At 42.2% G+C, this 18,450-nt stretch overlaps 1 protein-coding gene across 1 annotated transcript in view; it reads right to left on the reverse strand.

Annotated features, from left to right (window-relative positions):
• Nucleotides 1-18,450, reverse strand: part of Pclo (piccolo presynaptic cytomatrix protein) — a 488,156-nt gene that overhangs the window by 136,563 nt on the left and 333,143 nt on the right. Inside the window, exons 8-9 of the mRNA XM_023724320.1 lie at nucleotides 7,661-9,830; nucleotides 1,996-2,129 (exon numbers count right to left, since the gene is read on the reverse strand). Coding sequence (XP_023580088.1) covers nucleotides 1,996-2,129; nucleotides 7,661-9,830 — 2,304 coding nt within the window. The remainder of the gene's footprint in view (nucleotides 1-1,995; nucleotides 2,130-7,660; nucleotides 9,831-18,450) is intronic.

An 18,450-nucleotide genomic window follows, 5' to 3' on the forward strand; every position in this document is an offset into this window, starting at 1 on the left:
AAAACGACAAAAAAAACAAAACAAAACAAAACAAAAAACCTTTCATCTGCCATCATACGATCAATGTGATGAAGAATCTACAGGAAATAGGGGTACCTTCCCCCACATAGTGCAGATGGGTCTCAGGTGTTCTGCTAATTATGGCAGATGATGTGGACAGTTCTCTAGCATGCACTGCCTTTACCAGATAGGAACAGTGTCAAGACCAGGGTGGAGCTGAGGGGCCAGTGTGCTTCCCCGCACCAAGATATACACTCTGTTGTCCTTGCTTTCTTATGACTCAGCAAAGACAGAACTATCATCTCAGGCCACTCAGAACAATCTTCCTTTCCTTCCTTAATTACAAATATTTCAAAATGAATCTTTTTTTTTAAGTTGAGCCTTCAAAGTCATGAATAGCACTGGTGTCATCCCCTATTTGTGTAGATATTTGTGCTGCCCTTCCTTATGCACTGCAGGCTGATTCAGGGCATAGTGTGTTCTAAGTACTTTTCCAGGTGAGACACAGCTCTGTCTACCCCTGCTGGGTGGGACCGAGAGCCCTTCACTCCAGGTGCTGCCAGCCCGGGACCGAGCACTGGCTGCTACTCAGACCAGAGGAGGTAGTGGGGTAGTGCCAAGGATGTCTTCCTATAAGACAGGGACCGGCCGTGGGGCCAGAATGCTGCCCAGAGCTCCCCAAGAGGAGAGGAGTAAGTTTCCTGGCCCAGGAGAGAGAATGGCCTGCCCTGAGAACACAGCCCTGTCCCAGGGCAGAGGGCTCAGCTGGGCAACGGCCTTGCTTTTAGACAAGTAGTGTGCTGACCACGCCGCTGCACAGGGTATGTTTCATAGACAGGCGATGGGGGGAAAGCCTTAGTGGTAAGTGACCTATTCAGAGCACAGAGTGGAGCTAGATCTCCACTGAAAACTGCAGAAATAAAACAGAAACACATATATTTGAGAGGAAAGAAAACAGCCCTGCAGATTTGGTCATTCCTGTAGAGAATATGGTCCTGAGTCTAATAAAATTTTTCAAAGATATCCTTCTATCTCTCTAATGTGTGTTTTACATATGGTATTTTAAAGCAGATAAATTAGTGCTTGCATTCATTAATTTGCTGTTATTCCTTTGCTTCCAGCATACCTTAAAGTATAAACTGTGGGGCCAGGGAGATGGCTCAGTGGAATACGCACTTCCTGGCAAGTGCAAGGGCCTGAATTCAATCCCTGGTCCCCCCCCCAAAAAAAAGTATAAATTGTTATGTGTGTGTATTTTCAAATAAAAACATCTGCATTTATTGGTATCAAGAGCTCAATATTACCTTTTTATGACAAAAGCTGCAAAGAAGGGAGTGAGATGAAAATGCCACTTGACTGTTCTCCAGGCCAAAATATACTCCCAGGGAGTTCAGGCAGGAGGCAGGATTTGAGGATAAGTATTAATGCAGACAGTGTGAATTTTGAATTTTATAATTAAACTTTGGGATGTGATATAATTAAAGACCAGGTTACCTCATAAGTAATGTCTGCAACAAAGAGCAAACCATTGCCGTGCTAGTCCCTTAACTGCTTCCTGTTTGTGCTGGAGACCCCGAGGCATCAGGCAGTGCCCTCGCTCCTGGCCTGCATGGCTGTCCTGGGCTGGCCACATCTTTCACCCTCAGCAGACTTGGTTTGGACTCCTGTCCTTTGCTGTCTCAGTCCCCGAGGACACCAGAACTGGAAGCATGAAGGTCGCAGAATCTGCTGCACTCAGCATCCTCGCCAGCTCTGCAGGACTCGCACGTGGCCCTTGTGTGCCAGTGCTGGACACGTTACATCAACACGCTAAGCATCTGTGGGGGGAGCAGGGCGCTTATACTGTCTGCACAAGTGTCACAGCTTTGATTCTAAGTCTCACATTACTGGTGAAGTAAAGCCCTCCTTTAAGCCATTCCTGACCCCAGACAACACCATACTAGGGTAGAGCTGACCCTTGAAAACTCTAACATGGTTACTAAACACAGCACTTACTTGTTCCTGATGCTGACTGAGCGGTCGCGAGTGAACCAATCTTTCTGGCAGTTTTCGGTCCAGATGTCCATTCTCCAAACGTGATTCTCTGGGTTTATCAAACCAATCCGTTTCCTCCCGACGCAAGTGATAGGCTTTGGAGACCAAGGAAACATCACAGTTGCACAGACACCACATGTGCACTAGGCTGCTCTGCACAAATGCATTTCCAGCAGGCTCCCAAGGGAACCCGAGCGTCTGTTTCATGATTATGTTAGAGGTAACAGTGTGCTAAACACTTTTATCCTATAGTCACCTACACACTTATTTAAAGCAACATAAAAGAAAAGGACATCAAATTTTACATCAGGATAAAATGAAATGCATTATATATAGTATTATATGTATATATATATATATATATATATATATATATATATATATATATATATATTTGGTAGAGTTCACTATGCAGCTCAGACTTGTAGCATTCCTCTTGTTTTCAGCACTGGGATTACAGGCATGTGCCAGCTCAGCATGCCCAGGGGGCAGGGCCAGTGCACCACGTGGTGCCAGGGATTGAACCCCAGTCCCTGCACTTGCCTAGGCATGCACAGTCCATGGGTTCCAATTTGCGAGACCCTTCCTATGACCCGCTCCCCCAGGCAAAACTACAAGAAATTGCACTCCTTGAATATGAAAGTTTCTGTCACTGTGGAAAACCAGTAGTAATACATGGCTGCTGGCTTTGACAATAAGTAAATAGTACCAAGGACAGCAAGATAGCTCAGCAAACTAAGGCAGTGCTTGGGCAAGCACAGGGACTGTGGTTCTATCCCTGGCACCACATGACATGCCAGCCCCACCCCCTGGGTGGTCAGCACTGAGCTGGCCACCAAGACTGGGCATGGTGGCGAACACCTATGATCTCAGCGCTGGGGAGGCTGAAGATAGGAGGATCACTATGAGTCTGAGCTGCATAGTGAGACCCTGTACCAAATACATAAGGAAAACAAAAGTAAATACTTAAAAAATATGATATTCACAAAAACCAAAAATATTTATTTCTAGCAATACTCATATTGCTAGGAACATGTGTTTCATGAGCATTTGATCACTTAATTAAAAATATATCTATGAGATGTTTAATACAAAGAACATTTTCTGAAGAAACCACTGATTTAGAAATTAAGAATGAACTGCAAGAAAAATAAAATCACATTCTACCTACTGCTTTCTGGAAATGTAACCATATTCTGTGTACACAGTTGCTATGTTCCCTGGCAGCCCACTCCACTGGGCCTCAGCCCTGAGGCAGCTCACTTGCACTCTGACCTGTGCTGAATACTGCTGTTCTCTGTGATGGCCCTGCAGCGCAGCCTCGGGATGCTGGGCTCCCCAGAGGCATTTGCAGAACCCTTCTCCAGGGCTCCACGCACAGGCTCCTCCTTGATGCCCCCAACCAACTGTCTTCAAACGTGGCATGGTGTCCCAAATGCCAAACTACTCAGTGCTCTCTACCTCCTCGTTTTCCTTTCCTGCTATACTCTTACATATCTTCTCTTTGAAACTCCCCAGACCCTGCTCGCAGGCCAATGGCCTCCTGTGCTGGCAGCTGGACGTACACGGTGCCTGCGCCCTGCACACCTCTGACCTCGGGAGCACCGGCTTCACTGCTGCGGAGCCACAGTGCCTCCCAGACAGAGTGAGAGATCCAGCTTCGGTGTGCTCCGACTTGGACACGAGGGGATCAAACTGCACCTCCCTGTTGGTGTGCGTGCACACTGAGCTCACCAGGGACCTGCATGCCTCGTGGAGGCCAGGAACCTATCACCTTGGTCTCACCCTTCGTGCCTCAGCATTAAAAGCAATGCCATACAGAGGGCGAAACACCAGTGCACATTTGTGGCATGAGTGAGGGACAGAATGAGTCCCTCCCCAGAGAAAGAAGCTAAGTAATCATGATAAATACATTTTGAAATAAAGATAAATTTCTCCATGAAGTTCACACATCTTTTTCTCACCATCTATTGAATAGCTATTGTGGCCTTAATTTGAAAGCAAGTTGCTAGATTTACAAACAAAACAAAACAAACAAACAAACAAACAGCGTACGAGAATTTGATAAGTAAAAAATGCACCATTTAATAATCATCGGTGTGAAAATTTCTTAAATTATCCTTAACCACACTAACACTGTTTTTGTCTAGTTTGTTATACCACTTTATATTTCTCACAAAAATAAATTAACAATCCATAACCCATACTGTCTTTAATGGATGACTGTGTTGAATAATGTGGTATATACCTTACATTGAGTGTGCAGCTTCCCTAATGAGTCTGGAGTTCCCAAAACTACACGTGACACTCTGCGGATCTCTGTCCATGCCAATAGGCAGAGCCTCAACTTGACCCAAATTTTGTCTCTTAACAATTACAATTACCTATCTTGGTTTTTGCTATTATTTTAAATAGTGTACTTACCTGGCATAGAAACACAAAATCAGCCAAGATCAGCCAGGTTGGATGAAACTACACTTGTCCTGGACTCTACATTCATCTCTAGAGACTTGTCACAAATGTCAGTTATTTATAAATGATTCCACCGTGGGAGAGACACATTTTTATAAAATAAATTTTATAAATATAGCTAAGTGTTTCAATTAATTGAAATAATTTACTGGAGATTAACACACCCTCTTTTTAAAAACTTGATAATTTGTGTTTACTTCTTTATTGCAAAAGACAAATTAGTAATTTGGGAATCTACTATTAATAATTACATAAATGATTTACTTCTCAGTATAAAATATTTGTGAAATATTTTGAAAAGTCTACACAGGGCTGGGTAGATAGCTCTGTGGTCTAAGTGACTGCCTGGCAAGTGTAAGCACCCAGGTTTGATTCCTGGCACCACATACTATGCCAACCTTGTGTCGAGCTGCCCACCAAAAGCAGGCATGGTGGGGCACACCTGTAATCCTAGTGCTGGGGAAGCTGAGAGACTCACTACAAGTCTTACCTGCGTAGCAAAACCCTGTACCAGGTAATAAATAAAAACATAAATAAATTAAAGACGATGCCTATTGATATTTTCATGGGGAGACATGTGATCATGTATACATGGAAAGAATATCTTGAGCAAAGAGCTCTATCACTAGACCTAAACATGATGTGACTGTTTCTAGTCCAGTCTCAAGCTAATGCCCATGTATATGTACCAGTATAAATTGTGTCTGTCTATATTTTCTCATGATCTAGTAAAAATTAGTTTTACAGAGTAAAACATCTGAAAAATACTGCACAGACTAAAATGTAAAATTTAATTAAACTCAGAGAAAGGACAGGTACAGCAAGGGATCTGAAGTTAAGTTCTTCTCGTTGGATGTTACTAAATAGCTTCAGATTACACCACTCCAGGTTGTCATGGTGATATGCACAGACATAGGATACATTTCTCAAGCAGTTACTTAGGAAATGCCTACTACTCTGAGTTTATAAATGTCAGGAAGTGCGTGACTGGTAAATATAGTTTCTACATTGTCCCTTAAATGCTCATGGAGCCCCAGATTTCAAAAGGAAAGTACAGAACTTCTCACAAGGGAAAAGTAATGTAGTATATGATATGAAAAAGAAAATCTATAAAACTTTAGTATATGCAGCTTTTAAAGATCACTATCATTCATTCAGACTATAGATCAAATTGAATTTTATAGTTGCTTTTTAATTGTATATCAATATAATCTTTATGATAAATTTTTATCAGTTTAATTTTAGGTATCTTCATAAAATTTCATTTATATTGCATTCTTTGATATCATCTTTACAGACTTCAGAATTGTGTGGGCCGCAACGTGTCTCATTATCTATTTTCTGAAAAACAACTTCCATGGCTCTTGATTACTGTGTATGCACATCAAATATGTAAATGGGAACAGAACAGTGAGCACTCCGTCATTTTGGTATAGTTTTCTGTAGATGAATGCCACATACTGGGATGCCCATAGATGTCCATATACTTGCCATTATGTTAGAAATATCTGCGAGTAATAAATAGATGAGCTATGCTTATCATGCCATAGATCCTCTAGAGATTTTATTTTGCTACAGATATGGCAAATGAAGTACCTCCTTATTCTAAAGCAATGTAAAGTGTTTGTAAAATGTGGAGTGCAGAAAAAATAAAGAAAATATTTAAGACTATTTAAAAATTATTATAGTTTTGTTAAGATCTATTGATTTATTCAATCAATTGCTAAAGTAAAACAGACAAAAACAAGGTGCTTTATTGATATGACTATCTGTCAATAAAAGTAGTAGATAGCCTGGGAAGAAGGAAGCAGATCAGAGAATGACTAGTCTACTTGAATCACACAGGAAAGCAGCCTGTCGTCTGTGTGATCCAGTGACTATTTTAGTTCTGTGAAGTGCTAGGCTTGACTTCTAAACTCATCTGTGTCTAAATACAGCAAGAGACAGGAATTCATTTTCATGGAAATATATTTTCCTTTGAGTCAAGAAAGAAGCTTGTTCTGAAAGGAGAGATGCTTATGTTAGTTTAGCTTTTTGGAGCCTCCAAAGTACTGAAGTGATAGTGCCTTTATTTGATCAGAAAAAAATTATTTCAAGTATTCCAACTGCATTTGACATCAAATGTAAGCCATAGAGGGAATTTAAAAAGTGAACAAAATCAATTAAGAGTCAGCCCTCTTCCAATTGCACGGCTCTTCCCATCATGGCGTGGCTTCTCCCTTATTTCCAAAGGGAGACTTACATTAGAGAATTCCCAAGTTCTTATGGCTCTGAATGATTAAACAATAAAAAATCACTTTGAATCAATTCTTAGTTGTGTGTACATACCTTAAATAGCATGTTCTATATGAACAACTAGCAAAAAAATGAAAGACAAAACCATAGCATGATAGAAAAAGCAATGGCAAGTGGACAAACCAGAAAGGTCAAACTCCCATTAGCTAAAACCCCAAAGGAATTTACAAACATTTTAGTTTAAAACTAAAGAATGTTTCATAATACTGAAATGTTATTTTAATATCTTTAGTTCTAAACTTTCTAGCATATAATATACAGTATATAAATTTGTCAAGGTAGTATTCATGATAGATACAACTAATGTTATTAATTTAATGAGAATGATAAATTTCTACATGATACTAATTCAGAGACAGGTCCTAAGTGCTCAAAAAGAGGACATTCTTTGAACCGCTGAACATTCATCTCATGAAAATGATATCATTATTACAAAGTCTAGCAAATGTTATTTAATAACTGTACTCCTAATCATCTCACAAACTAAAATAAATTAATGAAAAAAATGTATTTAAATAAACAAAAGAATGATACAATGAAACTTTCTAACTGTGGATTTAAATGATTCCCATACTTTATTGATAGACTTATTTGATAATGGCTTCAGAAAAGCAGGCACAAAACAAACCAAGCAATCAAGAAACACCACAAGGTGAAAAGAACAAAGTGAAAATAAAGAAAAGCATGCCATAAAATCATATACAAGATAAAATTTCCATGTACAAGAAAAAAAATTGAAGTGAACATGCAAAAAACACACTAAAAAAGGTAGAATCCATCTTTGGAGAGGAAAAAGAAAACATGCAGAAAAGGAAGTTTGAGTGTTGAGAGAAACAGGGCGACGTGCGGTCCGATTTACCTTCACTGTCCGACATGGCGTGCTGGAAGTCATCCATGATGAAGGCCGCTATGTCCCTGTCATACCCCCGAGTTCGTGATTCCTCTCTCATGTGCTGCTGGACTTCAGGCAATGAATGACTGGAGCCAAACTGGTCCCTTGTATCTGCAGATATGGGTGGCAGAGGTCCAGCGGCCGCCCTGGCCATTCCCATGGGTTGGCCCACAGGACTGAGGGGACTTTCTTCTTCAGAATTCTGGGCCACAATTGGGATCCTTCCCCGGCTCTGGCTAATTGGTAGACTGGTGGGCTTAGTTCTGGCCGAAGAGGATGCATGACCAAAGGAAATGTCAAGGGCTTCAGCCTCCTGTGCCTTCAGCCTTAGAGATGAGCTGGAAGAATCCCTTTTGATTGACAAGTCAAGCCCGTAGACAGAGGATGGTCGGGAGGAGGGTCTGGACCTGCTGCCACTGCTATAGGGCTTGTCTGCTTCCTCCTGCAAAGCTGAGCGAATGGTATTACCTAGAGTGCCCAGGCCTGAGCCCAGGGAGGACCCCATGAATTTTTGTTGATCTGTAATATTTTTTCTGAGGCCAAAAGTGATGTCATCCTGAAGAAGTCTTGCCCTAGAAGAAATACCACCGATAGATAAAGTGCTGGAAGTCATGTAGCTCGAATAGTCAGGTTCAAGGTCTCTGCTTTCTTGAATAGGTGAAAACTTGGACATTTTAGGATCAATCAGAGACTTCTTATGCTTTGACTGCTTTTGGTACAGTATGGCTGCTGGCAGCTGCTTGGCCGCCTGCTTCTCAAGGGTGAGTCTGCTGATGCTGTACTTCTCGGACTTGGGGAAGTGGCGGTAGCTGGTGTCCCCATGGTAGTAGTGCGAGAGACCAGCGAGGTGATCCAGGCTTTCTGTCCCTCTGCGAAACTCTTGTTTAATCTGATGCTTCAGGAGCTTTAACTCGTAGGGGTCCTCCATGGGGTCCTCCTCGGCCTTCACATAACTGTGCAACCTGGAGGAGGGCTGCAGAGGTGCGAGGAAGTCTGTCACCTCCTGGGACCTGCGCGGCTCTGTGGCTCTCAGCAGCCGGTCTGACTTGGACAGGTCCTTGTCATGGAGGCTGAAGGCCGTGCTGAGTGAGGCAGTTCCCTTGGTGATCTCCCCAAGGTCGTCGATGAGGACGTAGTTCCGCGAGGTGTGGTGGTCAATGTCTGCGTAGAAGGACTCGGCCGAGATGCTGGAGATGGGGCTGCTGGCCATGCTGCCCCGCTCCTCCAGGCCCAGTCTTAGGTCCAGGCTGCTGTACTTACTGCCCAGGTGGGGCACGGCGTACGAGCCGTCGGTGGAGGCAGGCGCAATCATCAGGGGCTGGCTGCGGATCACCTCGTAGCTGGCAGTGACTTTGGGCTCCAGGTACAGAGCGGCCTGGCGCGGCTTGGGCTGGATCACCACCATTGGGGATGGGAGCTGGAAGGACGGCTGCGGGCTGGGCGCCGGCTGAGCCTGTGGCGCGAAAGTCATGGTGGCCACGGCCTGGAAAGCCGGCTGCGTCTGGTAGGGGGTGGCCTGCTGGTGGAACAGCGTCTGCGGCTGGAAGGACGCGGGCTGCGTATAGGGTGCAGGCGCCTGGGTGGGTGGAGCAGGGCTGGAGAACGGGAACTGCGCGTAGGCGCCAGCGGGCTGCGCCAGCTGGGGCTCGGCTGGGCTGAAGTCTGCCTGCGGGGCAGTCCTGGGCCGCTCGGCGCCCAGCGGGCTCTCGGCGCGGGCAGGCCTGGTGGAGCTGACCTCGCTGTCCGACATGTAGTCACGGTCCTCCGCCACACCCTGCAGGTAGGCGCGCTCGCGCTTCTCGCGCTCCTTTAGCAGGGCCTCCTTCCTGCGGTTGATGCCCATCTCCAGGTAGCGCAGTTTGGCGTCTATCTCCTTCTCTTCCTCGTCCAGCTCGGCCTGCTTCTTTCTGAGCTTCGCAGACTCGCGCTCCACGAGGTCCAGCTCGCGGTCGATGTCCTGCAGGATCTTGGCGCGGGCCATGGTGTTGGTCCTGCAGATCCGCCTGCGGGTTGCCGTGCCGCCGGCGCCAAAGGAGGCCGGGGAGCCCGCGGGCACCTCCTCGGGCGGCGGGTTGGGCAGCGTTCTCTTCACCTTCTTCTGGGAGCCAGACGAAGTCATGGTTTGGGAGCCTTTGGTCTGTAACCAAGGACACAAAACAGCGTGCTTTATTATCAAGGAAGAGATAGAGAAGTAAGCATTCACATTAAGAGGATTCCCTGTGTGTTCTAGCAACAAAACAAGAGTAGAAATTCTGTATAATGGCCACGATTGGTTGCAAAAACAACTGAACACTTTTTCTTTCTTGGAAAATTGGTTATTATAAACCCTTATAATGTTAGAGACGAGCTGCAAAATCAGTGCCAAACTCTTTGTATATGTAGGTTAGTTTAGACTCTAGAAAAGTTAGAAAATCTTGTTCCATATATATATCTATAGATATAGATATAGATATAGATATAGATATAGATATAGATATAGATATAGATACACTCATGGAGCTAACTGCAGGGCATCTGTGCTAAGAACACACGCTGTAGGCTGCATTTAAGAAGATGTTTGGTTACGTTTCATAGCCCGGCCCATCCCTACTTCTCCTGGAGAGTGGCTGTTGTTCCTTTTCTAATCCTGCAGTGATTTAATGTGCAGTCCTCAGATTCTTGAACTTTCTTTTCAAAAACTACATCAAACTATGTGTGAACTTTCTATTTATTCTTTTAGAATTTTTCATAATTATTTATATATGTTTTCTTTGAACTTCAGAATTCATCAATAATTTTACTTTCTTCTGTTTTAGGTAACTTTTTGTATAGGAAGCAAAATGTTTGGACTGCAACAAAAAGTCATTAGGATCATTTTTAATCAGATAATATATGTAGTTGATAAGGTAAAGTCTGTTCTACTTTATTTGGTTGGTCATGAATTGCCTTTGGAGGAGCACGGGCCTCAGGAATCTCACTCTGTTAGCAGGTCAAGAGGCATGGGGATCTCTTTGACCATTACGCTTAAAATAAAGTGCTGTCATCAGTCACCCAAGAACCTGGTGGCATATCTACAACCTGACCTCGGCCTTCTGCCTTTTTCTCCCTTTCTCACATCCCCCTAACATGATTTCTTCCCCTACTTCCCAGCCATCAAATACCAAAGGCCTTGAAATAATAGAAAACACAGGAAGGAGCTTATGGATTTCTGACACAAAAGTTAGGCCTTAATGAAAGACATTTGTCCAAGTTATGCTTTCACTGCCTTTTTATCATTTCCAAATCCATTTTCCTCATGGCTGTTATCTGTTGACATTATATTTCTGTTCCTGTTTCACACGCCACTAGCTATTTCTTTAACAGACATCATAATATGAAATAACATGCCAAGGATTTATTGGGCATTGTGTGTATTTCTGAGATTTAGGATGTTCAATGGGAATGAATCAGTGCCAAGAGTCTGCGGAACAGGTTACAGTGATTGTTGAAATGGTAGTTTGCTGTTCCTCATAGATGAATCTGCGGAGATATAGAGGGGCGCATCTGCAGGGAAGCTGCCCTGCATGCTGCCTCCTGTCTTCTACTCTGAATTCTTTTCATTCCCTAAAATAGGCACAATTGAGTCACAGAGTCATTAAAAGGTCAAAGGAGATACTGTGTGATGGTTCAGAGCCAGCCAAAAGTCAGCTCCTTCAGAAGTCTCACTTCTAGAGACAATTGTTTGTGATAAGTTCATAATCCAAATCTTTCAACAAATACTTATAAAAATATGCACTCACACCTTTGACTATACCACAATAAATAATAATAAACTAGTTGAAATCTTATAATAATCTTATTAGGTTTACATTAATACTATTTAGAAATATGTCTCATCTCATAATTTTTAGTTTTTCTCAAACAATCTTTCAGTCCTCTGAGAATAATGATGATCATGAGGAGGCTAGCGATTGTCCACTGCTTGCTGTTCCTTTATGTGCATGTGGTACACTTAGGATATGCTTGACAATTTTAACATGAAAATTTTCTCCAATGCCACATGACTAAGACTATGAAATGGCTTAAGGGTCCTGAATTTTATTATCCTGGAAGTGCTATGGCATCGAATGATTTGGGCTATTTCATGAGGACACCTTATTCTACCAAAGGAGATGGGCATATTAAATACCAAGATGTGATTTTTAAACAACACACACACATCAAGACACCATGCAGTACCTCATAAGTAGGTACAGTTTCTGTGTATCAAAGATGAAGTAAGAGAGACAGACAACAAAAGAAAAAATCTACTGCTTAATGTAAATCTAAACATTGATCAGGACAGCAAGAAAAAACACAAAATAAATTATTCTTATGGTGTAGAGAAACAAAAAAAGAGAATGAAATGAGTTTTTCTTGGCAAGCGATTATATTTTCAAATTTAATCTTTCAAATTATTGTAAGTACTCACTAAGTGGGTACAAATATTGTTGAATGAAAGAATGAAGAAATGAAAGGGTAAAATAAGAACTTATTGTGTTTAAAAGTTCTGAATTTTTCAGAGTTCACTTAGTAGACTTGGAGTATGCATTTTGAAGACCTACAAAAAGTTACTTATTAAGAGCAAGTCTTAATGAAGTAAATTAGAAGTTAGCATCAGTTCTTGCTATTATTGCTCATTCATGAACACAGTCTTTTCTAATTTAACTTTGTTTTACTATTCATCAGATTTCATTCAAGAGAATAGAAACAGCTTTTTTTTAAGTTCTATGTTAAAGAACATTCCAAGTAATGAGGATTTCTAATTATTCTCCAGGGCTGCATATACAGAATGATCCATGATTCATATTAATATTTGGGAACCTTGGATGGAAGTCAGGGAACAAGAGACAGTGATGGTTGGACGAAGCAAAGGGATTACTAAATTTCCTACCAGGCTACTCAGTCTCCAGACATGCAGACTGCTTTGCTATTGTTTTCTTGTAAAGAGCCAGCTTACTCCCCCGCCACAGAAGCACCCACAAAGGTGGAGCCCAGCTATGAGTTCAGCCAGGCAGCTCACAGAGAGGCAGTCTTGTAGAGCAAACCCTGGAAAGCTTCCATCCTAGCTATTTCCTTTACAAGATGTGAGACATTTAGCAAGTCGTTTGCTCCATATTTCTGGGCCTCAGTTTTCTTCTGTTAAAGAAGGCTAACATTTATGTTTATATTATCGGCCTAAGGAGTAAATGAGACAGTAAGATGACTTAGTATAATGATCTAGACTAGTTCTTGCATCCGCATTTCTGTCCAGTATTTTACTGACAGGTGATTTAATGGGATGTACTCCAATCAGAACACATAGGCTGGCTGGTGAGATATCTCAGTGGTCTAAAGGACCTACTTAGAACAAGCTTAGCAAAGCAAAGGGACTGCAGTTCAATCCCCCAGCACCACATGCCAGCCAGCCCCGCCCCCTGGTGGGCTGAGCTGGCCACACACACACACACACACACACACACACAAATTTAAAAAAAAGAACACATAGGCTGACTGCAAAGGCAATGTACCCTCCTGGGCCTTTCCTAGGCAGGACCCTACACACCACAGCATCCCTGGGGGCATCCAAGTCACCACTGAACCTGGCTGGAGAAGAAGCCTTGTCACTGACTACTCAATGTGAACTACATTTTCAAACACACACTGGCCAGGAGAAATGAAGAACAGTACTTCTTATGCAAATAACAGTGAAATACAAGATATCATGTCTGCCTCTTATACTATGAATAACTACTATGAAGACAACAATATGCAATGTATTAATTATTGTAACTGGCCTACTCACCTGTTTTGAAACTGTCTCATCGATACTTCTTTCTCAATAAAATTAATATAAAAATAGTGAAATAAAGCAAAAGCAATGAAATATTTGCCCTTTGTATGGTACAATTCCAGAAATGTAAATGTTACAATTCATCTTTTCCACCCGGAAAACCAAGACATCTTTTATTTTTATTTTTATTTTTATTTTTAGGCAGAACCAGGGATTGAACTCAGATCCTTGCATTTGCTAGTCAAGCACTTATCCTACTGAGCCATCTCCCCAGCCCTCAAGACATCTTTTAAACAAATCCATTTTTTCACTCATTCAATCAATCATTCATAATCATCTCTTCAGAGAATATAGATATCTATGAGCATATTGCAATATAAGGGGCATTGTAAAAATTCCACATGGCAGTAATAATAATATAATTATTATTTCTATAACTATAGCAGTCTGGAAGGTTGAAGTGGGAGGATTACATATTCAAGCCCAGTCTGGGCAACTTAGGGACTTAGGGAGATCCTGTATCAAAATAAAAGTGAAAAAAGAAGCAGATACTGGAGATGTAGCTCATTCTGAAGATCCTGGATTCTCTCCCTAATACCACCAAGGAACAAAATGCAAGAATACTTCTAGAAACATAGGGTATATTTTTTTCCTTCAAAATAGATGTCAATTGCTTCATTTTGGCTCATCTATATTCTCATGATAAATCAAATATTCAAAGCCCTATTTAGAAATGACTGAGTCACACTGAGTATGTTGGGTGGGAGTGAGCACCAAAGGCTTTGACACCTAACAAAGACACAAAGCAAGGAGATGGCACCAGGTTGAAAATCTACCTGAATCATTTCCTTCAATGTTTGGTTTTACACTGTGGTAGATGACCTGTAGTAATAACGCGTGTACAGAGTCTACTAAAATATGTAGAGAACAGGAAAGGAAAAACTTATACAAACACTGCAACAATAACTTTACTAAGACTGCTTGAGATTAACACAAGTACCTTGGCCTCTACATTTACAGGAGGAGCTCAAAGTGGTGCCCATGAGCTTCCAGACATGCTTTACAATAGCAAGCTGTTGAAGTGTGTATGCATTGTTCTGGCAGATACAGAATATACTATTGGAAGCTGGAGATGGACCCCATGTGTGGGGCTAAAGCAAGACCTGCCCTGAGAACACAGAACACCCAGGTAAGCCCTGTGGACCTGCTGTTCTAGCTCCCAGATTATAAAGCACCCAGGGTGAGCTAAGCAAACATATTGCTAGGCAGAGGGGTTTCAGTAGACAACAGCATCCCACATTTACAAATAAATACACTGCAGTTGTTGGGCTGCTTCTTTCCTCCCATCAGGATGGAGGGCTCTACCAGACCTCAGCTTTCTACATCCTGACTTGTTTTTCTTCATCCTACACCATCCCCCCTTGGGAATTTCAAGAGTTGTTCTGGCCTCAACACATAAGGGCTTATTACAAGAATAGTAACTGATAAATATTTTTTAAGTTTTAATTTCCTAAAGAGTGAACAACACCCAGCTTTATTTCCTTGCATATAAATATGCTAAATACATAGTTATCCATAGTATCTAATTTATAATTTGAAAAGAACTGACTTCTAGTTCCAAATACTGTTCCTAAGCTGGACTTCATCGGCACCTGGACTATTATTAAGTTGTTGGGACTATGACAGCATTGTCAGTGATACCCAAATTTCTGGGACTGCTAAGACATGAGGATAAAATGTAGGTCAGGTCAGAGAGTCATACACCGACGCAAACAAAGGATTACTGGGACCAGGCAGCATCATAAGCCCAAAGCGTAGAGCAGCCAGAAGGTAATGTGGCTGTGGCAGCTTAGGATAGGATTAGAGCAAAGTTAAGCCGCATCTGACCGGATTGTCTCTAGGTTACTATCTAGGAGAAAAAGGCTTTGGGTGGCGAAATCTTTTTATTTATTTATTTTTTGTTTGGTTTTTTGTTGAAGAGAAGTAGAAAATTCAATTTGAAATCTCAGCCTCTACTTTAATGGCTTCAATCACCAAGACCAAAGACACTGTGGTTTGGGGCTGCACTTGCAGAGGGAATTCCAAAAAGAGCAACTCAGGTTCCCTGAGTGAACACTGAGAGCACTAGGGGACTGGGCTGTGTTCATGGCCAGGAGAGAGAAAGCAAGCCCGCTGCTGCTGCTGCTGCTGCAGGACAAAGTCAGAAGGGGGTCAGGGCCACAGAGAAGGCCCTGCCCCTTGGGTGCACAGCTTCCCTTCATCAGCTCTGGCTGACTCTGAAACACCACCATTCACAGCCTTTCCCCCTCTGTGTGGCATTTTCACTTCTCAAGTCCACTGAAAAATCACGGTCTTCAGTTTCCGTGTTATGTGCATTCTGTTTAGTTTGACTAGCATCATAAACAGAACAGACACAAATATACTTGAGACTCTGAAGTGAATTATTATCAACTAATAACTTAAGGACCAAAGATAAGACTCAGTGGCACAGCACCTGCCTGACAAGCGCAAGTTCCTGAGTTCAATTCCTGATGGAAAACAATTTAGATAGAGTTATACAGATACACAAGCTTTTAACTTAAAGGAACTGAATTTTAAGACCATATAGACAGTATGTTTAATTATGATTAAATCAAACTTACATAAGGTAATAGCATCCAGAACTCTAAAAACAGAGAACCACAACAAAATATAATTGGCTTAGAAAAAATCGAGTAATATAAAAAGAAGTGTATCAAAATTAAAGGTAATGCAGTTGGAAGTCATAAACGGAGTGATAAGAAAAGTCTGGGAAATAGTTGGTGTTTACTAAGGTTTTTCTTGGTGATCAGCTTAGTAAACCTTGGTTGTTTTCAGACAGACCTTATGCCCTTTATTTGAAAAACTGTGTTCCACAACAAATACTGCATATACAAACTTAAAATACATTAAAATAGCTGTGCAAAGAGTAGACGAAGGGAAAGACCCACAGGATGGATTCTGAAAGGGAAGTAGCAGACTAGCTAATTCTACATGCTAATTCTAAGGCAGTCATCAGGATAAGAAGCAAGTAACTTTCAGGATAAACTTTGACGTCATTAAATATGGGAGCTGGGGAGACAGCTCAGTGGTCTAAGCTTCTGGCTGCTTTAGGCTTTAGGCTTATGTTGCTGCTCTGATCCCAATAGTCCTTTGTTTGCCTGGTGAGTGCAAGGACCTGAGTTTGATCCTCAGTACCACATGCCCTGCTGGCCCAGGAAACCCAGGCACACCATGCTACCCTGGAGCTGGGTATGGTGGTGCACACCTGTAATCCCAGCTGGAGAGGCTGAGGTGGCAGGATCACAATGAGTCCAAACTGTGGCAAGACCATGTGTCGAATAAATACATACTTTCTAAAAAAATTATTTTAAATATTTTTTCTCATAAAAGCCCATTTAAACCATGCAATTTATATGACAAAAATAAAAATAATGTTTTGCTGTTGTTTTGAGGTACTGGAAATATTATCAAAAAATAACTGGGCCAGCCCCAGATAGCTCAGTTGACTAAAGTGCCTGCTTAGGCAGAGTACAGTGGCCCAGGTTCAATCCCCAGCATGGTGTGCCCTGCTGGCCCTGTTCCTGGGGCCTGCTGAGATGGTGTTTGAGACTGGGTGTAGTGGCGTGCATAATCCCAGCACTTAGGAGGTTGAAAACAGGGGAAATACTATGAGTCTAATCTACATAGTAAGACCCTGCAGACCCTATAGATCCTGTATTAAATACATAAAAAACTAAGTTAAATATGGATACATTATCCTAAAAATTTAAGAATAAATGTAAAGTACATAATCTCACTGTCAAGTATTCTAAGTTCAATCAAAGACTGAGAAAAAAGGATATGTGTTTTTGGCAAAAAGCCAAGTAATCTAAAAATACACAGGAGTGCTGCATAGTGGCACATGCCTATAATCGCTGTGCTTGAGAGTATGAAGCAGGATTATTCTGGGTTGAGGCCAGCCTGAAGCTCCACAGGGAATACAAGCTCAGCCAGAATGACATAAGGAGACCCTCTCTTAGAACACCACAAAATAAATATGAATGCCCACAGTAGTTACTGTTTACATTCATAGATGCTGGGCAAAATTATTTAATGATTATATATAGTAATTATGGAAAAATCCAGGGCCTGAGAGATGGCTCAGTAGAATAAGTGCTTCCCAGGCAAGGCCAAGGGCCTGAGTTCAATCCCCAGTTCCAGCAAAAAACATAAAAGAAAGAAAAGTCGAATGTATTAATTCATTTGAATAGTTAAGTATGATTATAAAATTCATTGTGCTGGGTGGGACCTACTACTGGTCCCAGCCCAGGTGCAGCGTGGGTAAGACCCTCTTCCACCACCCTGGGATGCTCCGCACCACTCTGCAGCACCTCCCCCACCATGCCCACTGAGTAGGAATTTCTGCTGCATTCTGGGAACCCCGAGACCCAGTCCTAGCCCAGGCCCAGTGAGTGTGTGGGACAGCTTCCGGCTACCCTGCGTCCACCAAGTAGGAATTTCTGGGATGTTCCAGGAACCCCCAGACCCAGTCCTAGCCCAGCCCTGGTGAGTGTGTGGGAGAGCTGCCTCTCCCCTCTACTCCACCTTGTCCCCTCCAGGATCAGATCAGGCCTGGCATGCAGGTGCAGTCCCTACAACAAAGGTCAGAAGACAGTGCTACACAAAATGATGAGAAGGAACAAAATGCAACCTCAGAACTCAAGCCCAAACATAACAAGTTCACAAAACACTAACACAGAACAAATTGGGAATCACAGAGCTGAAAGAAATGAATCAAAAGCTTCTGAAATAAAGAAACAGCTACAGAAAGGTATAGAGGAACTCAGATTGGAAATAAAAAAAGAAATCCCTGAATTAATAACATCTGCAGTAAAGAATCAAATACAGAAACATATGGAGGAACGCCAATGCCCACCCAGAACAAGTGCAGAGGACACTAGCTCAGCTCAAATGCATGAATTAATAG

The sequence above is a fragment of the Octodon degus genome, unplaced genomic scaffold, assembly GCF_000260255.1.
Source record: "Octodon degus isolate 3935 unplaced genomic scaffold, OctDeg1.0 scaffold00108, whole genome shotgun sequence".
Classification (NCBI taxonomy): Eukaryota; Metazoa; Chordata; class Mammalia; order Rodentia; family Octodontidae; genus Octodon; species Octodon degus.